The sequence below is a fragment of the Sylvia atricapilla genome, chromosome 1 (genome assembly GCF_009819655.1).
Source record: "Sylvia atricapilla isolate bSylAtr1 chromosome 1, bSylAtr1.pri, whole genome shotgun sequence".
In the NCBI taxonomy this organism is placed as follows: domain Eukaryota; kingdom Metazoa; phylum Chordata; class Aves; order Passeriformes; family Sylviidae; genus Sylvia; species Sylvia atricapilla.
This window is the reverse complement of record NC_089140.1, coordinates 24,456,243-24,469,126: the sequence shown is the minus strand read 5'-3', so window position 1 is coordinate 24,469,126 and position 12,884 is coordinate 24,456,243. Positions and strand designations below refer to the sequence as shown.

Sequence of the window (12,884 nt, the reverse complement as noted above, 5' to 3'; positions counted from 1 at the left end):
ATTTATGTAGCTCAGGTAGAATCTAAATTCTGTAACTCAAGCAAACTTAGAGATGGGCTTGGTTTCTTGATGCTGCCAGACAAAGGAAAAGTGGAGTCAGTTCCCCTGCTTTCCTGCAGAGCTCTGCTGCAGAGTTCCTGGCAGGGAAAAGCATCTGATGCCTCCATTGTGGAGTTCTGCTGAGAGCCCTGAGCTCCAGGCTGGCTTTGGCTACTGGAGCTGTAATTTCATCACTGCCTTTTACTGCAGAGCAATCTTCCTGCATTGCATCTGCCTTAGTTTGTGATATGGTGAACTGCAGTGCAACTAGAGACAAGCAATAGAGAGTTTTTACTTGAATGACGCTGCTCCTATTACAAAAATAAGCATCCACAGCACATTTATTTAATGTTTAAATTACTTCATATTTTTACATAACCTGAAAAGAAAATATATTTATCTCACATACAGTAATAGTAAACAAGTGCATTATTTCAAACATTAAAAATAAATCTTTTAACCAAGTCTGTACAACAGATAAATAGAGTTATATCTACAATAGTTATGTTGTGAAGAACAAAACAAAGATTATCCCTCAAGCTCACAGTTCCCTGTTGCTCATAATACTGGCATAGATGAAGGTTATGCTTGCTATCCCCCACCATGGTGTCTGCCTACACCCTTTCCTTCAGTCACTCAAATGTATTGATCGATGAGGTTAAATTCCCAAGCATTGGAAGTCACATGCACACAGAACAAACAGCTGAGTATCTTTCCAGTATCTTGAAAACAGCTGACAGGCTTAGTAAAACTGCTGAATTTGGGAGAAGTGAATGATTTCTTTTTTGTTTATGATGAATAACTAGTCATTCTTGAAAAGAAACTTCACCACACACAAAAAATTAAAAATTGCAGTAATTACTTTCATAAATCTGTTTGCATTCATTCATGGCTGCAAGACTGAATGCAATGTTTTACCTGGGATAAGAACAAAAACATGAATGTAACAGTATATATGGTACAAATTAGGATTCATGTTGTTTATAATCATACATAATTGCACATATGCTTGGAAAATAATATCGCCCTCATGTTTTTGACTGTTAACAAATAATCAGAAGAAGAATAAAAGGAAAAAGCAACTCAAGGTCAAATTATTACTTGAACCAAACCCACAACCAACCAAGAAATGTACATAACTTCACTGATAAGTAGAATGTAAACAACAGCTTATCTCTGCCACACTGAGGGACTATTTCTTTCAATTACAGGTTTTTTTGCAAAGAAAAAAAAATGAGTAAGAAAGACTGGGCACTGCTGAAAAGGATGGGAAAAAAGTTTTCTCCAAGCAGCTCCAATCTCATTTCACTTGTAATTCTGAGACTCAACCATCTGCATTGCAAAAAAGTTGACCACTCAATCCCTCCTCCTCCTGATACCTGCAGACTGACTTAATTTTTTAAACTTTCATTTAAGATCCTCTTAAATGAAAATGTTAGTACAGCACAGAATATGGCACCAGTTCCCTAATGAGACCCGATTCAAGGTTACCTACAAACACAAGGAGAGGATCAAAGATCACCATTCCTCTAAGATCTGATGGAATGGATATTCCATTGGACTGAAAAAGGTTGGAGGATCTTAAAAAAAATTCCCATCTTGAACTGAGTCTCTGAAAATTATTCATTTGTTTGTTCACTGGGATGGTACACAGAACTACACACAGTTAAATGAATTAGTGAAAAAATTATGAAAAAGCAAACAATTTTAGGAAGAAAACCCAAATTCTCATTATAAAAAAATTTCGTCTCAGAATTTGCAGTATTTGCTGAACACATCTTAAATTTCAAAAAAAAAAAAACCCTCATAAAATACTATGCAAACTTGTATACAACCTTCAATCACTGAACTGATAATTACTTTTTTATTTCCACATACAAAGGGTTTCACATACCATGTATTAATTCCTATTTCCAGCCCAAACACTCATGTCTAACCAGCGAAGTGCCGCTTTGTTCAGAGCCATGTCCCGGTGTCGCTGCCTCAGCCGCGGGCGGTGATTCCGGAGGTTCCCGGCTGTGCTCGCCCGGTGAATCCCGCCACGTGCCCATGATAGTGCTCGACCAACACGCCACTCTGTGTCTCATCTCAACAGATATGTAAACAGCAACAAACATCCAGTAGAAAAGACTCATTTTCACATGCAATTCTGTACAGTGCACTCTTGTTTCTCAGGTTATTTGAGAAGGCTTATTTCCACACAAAGTATGTACATTTTCACTATATACACTTTCCACATGCTTAATTTAAATGTCTTCTTGTACCTCCAGTTGAGAATTTTTTTTCAGGCAGACACAAAGTAAACCTGAAGAAAGTTTCCAAGTCAATGCCTTGACTGATCTTGCATGGCTGAGAAGAAGTGTAGTCCAGAAAAAAATCCAGCTATGCATAGCAACCTTTTCAGCAGAGTTGAGTTGTCTTTAGGAACCACAATCTGTGCTAGATCATTAGTGATCTGAGAAATCTCATGTGCCACGCACACAAATATGAAAGTGCTGACAAGAACATTAAACATTGGATATCCAGGAATGAGCACCAAGATTCCCTTTGTGTCTGCTGCCAGCCAAATATGGTATTGGCAAATGAAAAGCTAAAAGGAAAAAAAAAAAAGTGCTTAACAGTACTAATATATGTAAAAATATTTACTTACCAAAACCCATTTAATTATTACTATTGCATCAACTGACACACTTCTGCTTAAGTTAGAAGCTGTTTTCCACATGTCTTTGCTACAAAACAAAACCATGAGCTTGTTAAATCAACAGTGAAATGGGTTTGCTTGGCCCTTAACCAAATATAGCTCAGGGAAGCATTGGATACATTCCATCAGAGCAGAGAAGAATCTGCCTCCCTCAGTTACTGTCTCTCTGGTGAGGCCCTGAACTGATGTGCCTGCAAATAAGAGAGAATGCTTCACCTGCTGATGAATGCACAGCTCCCTGGAGCTGGATCGGCACCTAATGCCCACCAGGAACTGGAAGAGTGAAATGTGATCCTTTAAAATACCCACAAAACCCTGTACTCCATATACACTGTATTGCAAGGAGTTCCTCCTAGAAATTTATTTTAGTAATACAATAAAATGTCACATTTTATCTCACTAAACAGCGAATAAAATGGGGAGCAAGATAATTCCTACTGTTTCAAAATATACACTCAATGGAACAAGGTAACACTTGCATTAAGAAGGGGTTTATTTGTAATGGTACATTTCTTTATTAGTCACAAAAAGCTTTCTAGGGCAAACACATTTATAAGTGTACTTACACTAGTAAGTATAATTCATGTAAATTCTTCAACTGGCCTAAATTTTTATCTTCTAACTGCATACACCTCGCAGCATACTCCAGCATTTAATCCCCACTCTCACCACCTTAAATCACCTCATCCCCTAAAACAGCACAAGAATTAATTTTGGTACTTTGAGACTGCTATTTCAGCCATGACTTTTAAGTGCAATAAAAGCTATAAGACTAAGAGAGATCAAACATGACAGCATGGTATTTAGTAAGGCAATAAATGTTTTCTCTAAGTGTTATAGTCCAGTCTAGACAATAACATCACCTTACATTTCTAAGTTTTAATTCACTGTACTTCTGGGCATTCTACTTACCTCTAAAGAAATTTTGCCAAACCAGGCGAAGAATGAGCTGTACACAGATCGGACATATCCCGGAATGTTCCTGATGAGGATGAAAGCTAAAATCTTGGGTTGGTTTTTTTTTTTGGGGGGGGGAAAAAGCAAAACAAAGAAAGTGACTGTGGATGACAAGCCAAACAAATACATGTATATCCATTTTTACTGCATTAAATGAAGTGATTTATACATTAAAATTCTTTAAAAGCTAATAAAAATATAAACCAAACAAAAATCTGTGCAGTTTATACTTAACAAAGTACATATTGTACCTAAAAATACTGTACACATTCTTACAGCATAGCAGGTCACATTTACATCTCCAGTAGAATCATGGTCTTCATGCTGACAGATGTTACTACATGCTTCCTAGGCATGGTCACAAAACATGTTACCCCATGCCAGCCTAAAATGAAGGTGGCCACAAATCTGAGTTAACCCTCAATTTTTAAAGAGAGAGTGCCAAGATGGACAAAATAATATTAAAAAATTAAGTCACTCTTGTTGCCCCTCAAGAGACCAGGACAAATTAATGAGAAAAGAAACAGGGCACAGAATGAGACAGCTGGGATACAGTGGGGCAGGGGACACAGCAAGAGGAACATCTAAATTTAAGAAAACCACATGTGGCTCTGTGGCCCACCTCTTCTCTGCCTGGAAGTGACTACAGGGTCCCATAGGTTGCTTCCTACACTAGTCCCTCCCAAACACTCCTGTTTTTCTACATCTTTCTTCTCTTCCTCAGCTTTCTTCTTTTCCACTGCAATGCAAATAGTCCGAAGTTGGGTTTGGACTTAAATGGTGCATATGAAACCTACACTAAGGAAATCCAGATAAATCAAAACTACAATCACAGTGTGCAATTTCAGTGCTTAAAGGCAATGAAAAACTGACTAATGTTGTTAAAATCTTTTTCACTTTCAGACATGGGAATGAAGCTCAGTATCTGATATTCCATGCAAAAGCACAAATATATTTAAAAAAAATTTTAAAAAAGCTCAAATAATCAATTCTATCACTGTACTCAAAAAGACTAATAATTACCTGCACCACAGAAACAGAAGGATGTAGCTCATTGCACTCTGTCTTGTTTTTACAGCTACTAGCCCAAATAGAGTAGGTCTAAAAGATATTAACGAATTAGTCTGTGTAGCAATTATATTTAACATTTAAAAATGTAACACATATGATATTTTGAATTGCTTTAGTATTAGCTGGTTCACTAAGATATGGGACACTAAAAGAAAAAATACATTACTTAACTTTTGTGTTTCTTAAATTATTTGCAACTAATGAATACTTACCTAATGAATTAATATAACTTTTTTACCAAAAATAGACAATCAAGGATGGAGATAAGAGCTGTTATCTATCATGTTATTTTTATGATCCAATTTTCTTTTAAGCTCTGAAATGAACTGAAAGAGTAATTATGTTTTCATCTACCTCTGACTGAACAGAAAAATATTTTAGTGAATAGACAGGTAGGGTTGTACAGAAAAACCTGGTTTTACAGAAATATCTCCAGTTAAAGATTTGATTTTCAAGGTTTGTTAGATAATATAGACTAAACCACTACTTCAGAAAACTTATTTTTTAGATATTTACAAACCTGGTTATAGTAGGTTATAATAGATACTTACCAAAAAGGACACAATTGAAATAAATAATAAAACATTTGAAACTCTGCTCGAGAAAAGAGGATCTCCTTTTCCTTCTGATATCATCTGACGTTTCTGCAGTGCCAGATAAATAAAAGCAAACAGCATCCCATGAAAAACCACCTGTAAAAGACAAACAGAATGCAATTAATATTTCATGCTTCTACAATTACTTCAGGTATAAACTCTTAATAGAAATGCTACCAGATAAAGTAGTTTTAAAGCTATGTTTGGAAAGGTCCTTTGCCAGACTTACAGAAGCAAACAAAACCAGACTTTCTACACAAGATAGTCATAAACTGCCTTTTTAACTCAACTCAAAACCTACAAATAAAGAATCTTTACTAATGTTTCAGAGAGCATTAAAGACAAGATGATGAAATTTCTTGAAGCTTTCAAGTACCTACTATCCCCTCTGCAATCTATGCCACCACTGAAAAGGTTTTCTCTGGAGAAAAACCACAAGTCTCTGGCTTTCTCCCAAGCTGGCAGGTGAAAACATTCAAGGAGCAGGACAAGCGCTTCCCTCACTCACAGACACAATTCTTCAACAGAGTGTTTTACAGTCTTACACCAAGTTCTCCTTAGCTGGCAACATGAGGCTGTTTCAGGCCCACGCAGTGCTTGTCCTCTGTATTTATTTTGAGCTCTGCCCTTCAGCAGCAACACCCAACCCAGAGAGCTCACAGCAGCCCAGCAGCAAGGGCAGGACACTGGGCAGGGTGTGCTGCTGCTGGGGAGCCCCAGGGGTGACAACACTCTGTGACCCAGGGGGACATCCAGCCCCAGAGGGATACACGTGCCACCGATCCCGGTAAGGGGAAGTTTAGATGGAAGTAAAGCTTCCATCTCAGAAGCCACTCATCTTTTCTTTCCAAGAAGGACAGAAAAAAAGACCAAAGTCTCCCTGTTCTATTCCCCCACATTGTAGGGTCAATGACTGGAAGGAAAGCACTTTCCCAGTAGAAAACCATTTAAAAATATGTACAAGAATAGTCTGGTTTGGGCACCAAGACTCTGATTTCAATGTTTTAAATGTGACCTTTAAAGAAATATGTCTTTAATTGATTCAATTTCCAGAAAGCATTATTAAGAAAGCTACCACAGTAGTTTTCCTTGTATTTCAACAGCCTACTTGAAGTGCTACAGGTGTTAAATTTCCATAGCAAAATTAAGAGAAAAGACAGATCTAGGATACTTTATACTTAATTTTTAAATCCAGAAGCAAATAAATGAACATCCATCTTTTAAGCAAAGCTTTGGTAGACAATTGCAGAACTGAAGTGGGTGCAGCTTAGTCTTTTATTAAACACTGAGGTAAACAAGCTCCTGTTTTCTCTGGAGGAAAGGAAAAGAACCCTCCCTTTTCCCACAAATTAAAGCATACACCTCAAAGATGAGTATAATTTCATGCAAATGTTACATACATAGCGATCCAGCTTCCACCTAAACCACCATTCATAGACATTCCCATTCAGTTCAAAACACTTAGACAACGGCCAAAATGAAAATATCTTCTCAAATGCATCCTGTAAAAGACAAACATGGAAAAAGCATTAACAATGATGTCAACTGTATTCACTAAATTTAAATCAATAACATGTTTAATATTATTCTACCCTTATTTCACTAGCCACATTGCACTAGAAAAACAACATGATTCCTTAGAAGCCTTTCCCCCACCAAAAAACAGAAGACAAAAAAATTCTTCACATGAGAGTTTGAGTTAGCCTCCCCTTAACGTATTTGCATGCCTTCCATTCTGTACTGCTCCTCAAAGGGAGAGATCCACTAACAGGTTGTGATAAGGAATATGCACTCCACATAAGGAGTATGCACTCCAAGACTACAGTTTAACAGGCTGAAAAACAGTGAGGAATTAAGCCACACAACTCCCTGTAAAATCCTGGAGTAACAAACTCAGCCCTGATTTCTGTCAGCTCTACTAGTCTAGCATGCAGAGAGTTGCTAATGTAGCCGGAGAACCAATCTTTTGATGTGTTATCAAAGCCAACACTAGGTCTCTAAGAGACACAGAACTTCATTATCCACATATCTCCATATGCATCCCCACATGTTGGCAAAACTCAGTAACTCTAAGGACATAAAAAAAACCCAACCCAAACCCAAAGCATAGGCTCTTGTATTTACTACATTCACAGTAGTACATTGCAAGTATGTCAAACATAGCAAATCCATTAGTAAGGCACATAGTTGTGGGTTTTTCCAGCACCCACACCAATTCAAATATGAGAAGAAATTGAAAGGTTTTTTTTTTCTTCTGTATTTATGATACTTGAGCAAATATACAAGCTATGAGCACATCAGAAAGTAGAGACAGGTAATAATATACTCTTAGGTCACTAAGGATAAATGTAGCCAGGATTTACAAACCTGAGAATATGACAGAAAGTATATACATGTCAATAAGCAAATCAGTTTCAGCAGTAAACCAAAGTGCCATAGGCAGTTCCCTGAGGAAGAAATAAATTAATCATTATACTGTCATTAATTTTTCAATAGCAAACCCCAGCACACATTAAATAATATCTGCCAATTATTTAGTGCGGCTATGCTTTGTAACAGATCCATTCATAAATAAATGTTCAAATACTACCAGCGATATTTTATCACTATCTACATTTAAATTTTACTTGAAGCCATTAAAATAAACATTCACAGCAATTAAAAAGCTATTAAGCCTAAACTAAGCCTCATGTCTAAGACAAGGACAAATACATAAAGAAGAGAATTAAGGTGTTCAATCAAAAACACTGTTTTAAAACCTCTGCTTTCCCAAATACTCTGCATAGGCAGTCCTTATTTTAGGTGAATGTAAATAAATATATACATAAAAATGCCTGCCTTTTGTCATGTGAAACAAGTAGACTAGATCTTATTAAACTTTGAGATACCAGTTTTACTCCAAAGTTCAGCTGCAGGTCAGTAAGGACAAGTATCTTGCTGAAACAAGCCTGAGAAACTACTCCTCAAAGCTGTTGACTGATACTAAGCTCTACCCAAGCCTCAGCATTGCAACAGAGATGATCTCCCCCTCCTGCCACATAAATTGGCAGCTGTAAACAGGACGATTACCAACTGAAAGTCATCACTGAAAGATTTTCTAGTTTCACAGTACACTATTGCTCTGAAGTACACAAGAGTAATTTCTCTGTTTCTGGAAGAGAAGCACCTTTGAAGAAAAAAAACCTAAATTGAGGATATTTGCCTTTGAGATAGCTTGTAAAATTGCTCTTTAAGTGTATTTTTGCAGCATCTATTCCTGGTATATATTTGGCATATTTCATTGTCATATCTTCAGGCTATAAAATGGGTATATTCTTCCATCAATACGGAATGAGGATTTAAGGCTCTTAAAGTGTTATTTCTAAATTAGGCAAATTAAATAATAAGCATTTACCACATGCTTTACAGCTTTTTAATGAACTGTAACACATAAACTGGGATTTCATTTCAATTTTTATTTAAAATATTTGTACCACAAGACATACTTCTGATAGCTCACTTAATCTAAGATACTAGGATAGCAAATCCCATGTTCTTATTTGGCCAGCTAAGGCAGAATTGGTGCTCAAAGTGGACAGACACCTAGGCAACACAGAATGAGAAAGTCTTAAACACTCCCTGTTCACACTGCACCCCACGCACGTGACAGACACGGCCTCAGCACACACAGACAGTGCAACGTGTGGTTTTCATTTCCATGCCGGAAAAATTACAGTTCTTGGTAACATCATTTCTGATGATCAAAACCTATTAAAAAGTATTCTCATCTGACTGTAACCAGAGGCAGAATTAAGTCATCAGCTGTTACATTTTTGCACTGACCTAATTCACCTATGACAAACTGTATTTCTGTAAGCAGCTGTTTGCCATATTTTGACTAACAAAGAGATCTACTAACAACACCATTTCTGCGTGATTATCGTTGTAGTAACGTGCAAATGTTTTATAGCAGAAAGAAAAAAAGAAATCTTACCATTTGCTTTCTTCTGGATAATCTGAGGCCATACAGCTAAGGTGGCATAAATGATCATAAACCAGACAGTGACTAATGGCACAAAATAGTAGAACTGGTAAGGTCGGTCCATCACTATGCACAGTACCACAACCAAGAAATTGAGACGAAATAAAACCTAAGGGGTGTCAGAGGAGAGAAGACAGAGGAAATGTAAGCTGGGAGGCAAAGCTGAGAAAGATGAGGACACGTTCCTTTAGAACTATACAAAAATATCTATGTATTTTATATCTCATATGCTGATTATATTTCAATTGAAACACAGATAAAGTAGCACAGGGAACAGCAGCAGGGCAGTGTAAGATAGCAGGCTGATTATGTGGTTTTGGATCTGCCCTACCCTGGTCTGCTGGGGTAGAGATTGCAATGAAAATAAAATTAACCCAATCTGACTCTTTCCTAGGCTGGGGACCAAGTGCTCCAGTTGCTGGATGCTGTTCATGTCTCTCTTTTTTCACCTCCATAGCTACCTGGGCTAGCCCAGTTAAAGCCAGGGTAATGCTATTACCAGGCTGTAAAACATACATTTAATAAGCACATTGACCTGAACTACAGGAAAATGGAAGACTTAACAGCAATAAAATATATGTATTAGAAAAAAAAATAAATTAAAGTACTACAGCATGTGCTGCAAAACCTAGGAGGGAAGCCCCAAAACCAGGTATGTTCTCCAGTATTGTTATGGTGTGAAAATTAGTTTTCTTTATTAATAAGCATAGGCTCCAATACATTGTCTTTGGAAGCCCAGCTAGCTCATTACTTACAGACTGCTATGCACTGTAAATTGCTACTGCAATGGAATCTCCATTGCTATTTATTGGAAGATATTTGTCTTGATATTTCAGAGTGGTCACATTTGCATTTTTTTCATTGTATCATTTATATGGTTTAAGTTTGTATCAGATAAACACTACCAATTAAACAGATCAGATTATATAGACACAAAAGCCATTTTTATTGTTTAAACCTTGGCTAAGTGATCTGATATCACATTATTTAGAGAGTATGGAGATATTATGGATATTACGCTATCTGAAAAATTCATTTATAAAAATACTAGGGAGATATTCTTACCTGACACACTCTGTATACACCAAAGTCCCCTTTTATCCAAAAATATGAGAAGTGCCCATAACCTGTTTGAAAGAGATACGCAGCAACCAGGACTCGAATGTGCATGTACACAGGCAAAAACTGTTGAGAAAATAAAGTACCTTTTATAAATATCCATGTAAATGTTTTTTGCCTTCCTTTTCCCCCTCTATTTTACACCATTTTTGCATCGCAGTAAATCAGATTTAACTAAGAAAAGAAAAACCGTGGTACACTGCCCTGCTTCTTACCAAGTTCTTTTGGTGTCCTAACTTCTGATGCTAAAATCAACTTTTTCTATTTTTTGCTCTACACTTGCCATATTCTATCACTAGTTAGGAGAGACTTAAGAAGGGCTCTTTGAAAGCTCACCTTCAGCAATTTCAAGTTGCTAGCAACTAAAAATAAATCAATATAATATTCTACACAGAGGAAACACTTTTTTCACTGGTCAAGTAACATACATAAAGTTTTTATTAATCAAATCTATACTTAGAGAGAAAAAACTAACTCTGCTAATAGCATTTTAAAACTACAGGAATTTAAAACTACAGAAAACTACATTATTTATTCATTCTATCCAGTTCTAATGCCCATTTACACTTTCTTTTGAAATACCATACCCACATTGCATTTCCCCCAAAAGTAAAAGAAATTCAAATCACTTACAGTGCTTGCTCCAGAGATATGATAAATCAAAATAACAAGTTGCATCCAGCCCTTCCATTCATCAGTCTGTTCTCTATTTAACACTTTAGTCTAATGCAAAACAAAACAAGAGTGTTGCTATTCCAAAAAGAACAAGGAACATCTACAAAATGAGGAGAAAAAGTTGAAAACAATAAACCACTTTATGGGTCAATGGGTATCAACTGTAAAAGTCTTGTCAGGGCACAGATTTAACGTGATTTAAAATTCTCTTTTAGCTGACCTCTGATCAATTCCAGTTTGAAAGAGAATGACTAAAGTGGTGACATCCATATGTCAAAATGCCTTTGCATCTAATTCTAGGCAAACATTTTTTTGCAGGTGAGTTATACCGACTTTGAACAATTAACCTTGAATACTTAGAAACTGGTTATTTTGCATACAAATCAGGAAACAACATTTTAAGTGGGATTTCAAGGTGATCATTACCTCTTTGGTGTTTTCGGTATAAAATACCCCCAAAACCAAGATATAGGCGATTGGTATGAAGAAAGATGAATGTGTGTAAAATTTATTTTCCTTCATGAAAAGATTTGCTCTGTCACATAGATAAAAATAGGTCATGATTAGACCAAGTTTGCAAAAGCTGTGTAAGAGCATCTCTAAAGTAGAAACGTTAGGTATGCTGATGGCAGGTTTCTTCTCCTCTCCACTTTCCAAATCAGTGCATGATTTGTTCTTCCGATAATTATTCCGATGAATTAAGCTGATAATTAAATATCCAATAATGGACAAAGTAAAAAAACAGAAAGCTATCTTCTGTATCAGGGTGAGAGGAGGCTGAGGCTGGCAGCAGGAGCCATCAATGGGCTTCATTATTTTATTGCAGTAGACATTCATAAGAATCATTGCATTCTGTAAAAAAAAATCAGTTTTGGTAATTAATTTCTAATAAAAAAGCTAACATTTCCATCAAAAGAAATTTTCTTCTGCATCATGTGCTGACATAAGACATGCAATTCTTCCTTATCGTTACAAAAAAAAAAAAAATCTTCCAGTCCCACCATATACCCATTTGTACTCAACAGTCCAGTCAAAACACTTCTTCCAAACAAAAAATACTTGAGCTTCTAGAGGTAAGCAAAAATGGCTAATCTTAGAACAGGACAGTTCTCTCTACTGGCTGTAGAAGGTCTGTAAATGAAAAACAGCTCACAAACTTGGATTCTAAAGGAGCACAACAATAAATCTCTAAAACATGACAGTGAGACTGAAACATGTGGCAAGATGATATTTAATTCATCCAGTACTTCAAAGCAACTTCAACCTGCAAAGGAATGGAACCAAAAGTGACATGATGGGAGAGCTCTTCCACAAAACGGGCGAGCTGAAAAGCTCAGAGGGGCTCACTGCATGCATATACATATTGGTTAGTAAAAGAGAAGAAATAAAGTCAGAGGCACTCCATGCAACCAAGGAGGTCTATACTGTTTGTTTGTTATCATCATGCTTCTTACCAAACGAAATTTGCTGGACACACAGGGGAAAATTTAAGACTTACTTCTTAGCACTGCTTTACAAGTCATTACCACTTTAACTCATTCATACACATGAAAGCGTGCAGGATCTAAAAGTTCTAGTGGATTAACAGCTATTTAAAAATAGGTATGCACAAATGTGATTGCTATTATGTTTTTTAAAATGTCTATAAAACTGACTGCACTCCCACTCACAGGAATTTTCTGAAAAAAATTCCCTGACGAATATG

The 12,884-nt window shown here is 36.5% G+C and overlaps 1 protein-coding gene across 2 annotated transcripts in view; it reads right to left on the bottom strand.

Moving 5' to 3' along the window:
• Positions 1–362: 362 nt before the first annotated feature.
• The window catches only part of CASD1 (CAS1 domain containing 1), a 29,364-nt gene continuing 16,842 nt past the window's right edge, over positions 363–12,884 (bottom strand). For both annotated transcript variants that reach the window (XM_066317453.1, XM_066317461.1), the window contains 10 exons: positions 11,606–12,031; positions 11,138–11,227; positions 10,451–10,570; positions 9,338–9,494; positions 7,732–7,811; positions 6,765–6,866; positions 5,320–5,460; positions 4,721–4,798; positions 3,653–3,745; positions 363–2,629 (listed from right to left, as the gene is read on the bottom strand). In XM_066317453.1, coding sequence (XP_066173550.1) covers positions 2,363–2,629; positions 3,653–3,745; positions 4,721–4,798; positions 5,320–5,460; positions 6,765–6,866; positions 7,732–7,811; positions 9,338–9,494; positions 10,451–10,570; positions 11,138–11,227; positions 11,606–12,031 — 1,554 coding nt within the window. In that variant the 3' untranslated portion in view covers positions 363–2,362. The remainder of the gene's footprint in view (positions 2,630–3,652; positions 3,746–4,720; positions 4,799–5,319; positions 5,461–6,764; positions 6,867–7,731; positions 7,812–9,337; positions 9,495–10,450; positions 10,571–11,137; positions 11,228–11,605; positions 12,032–12,884) is intronic.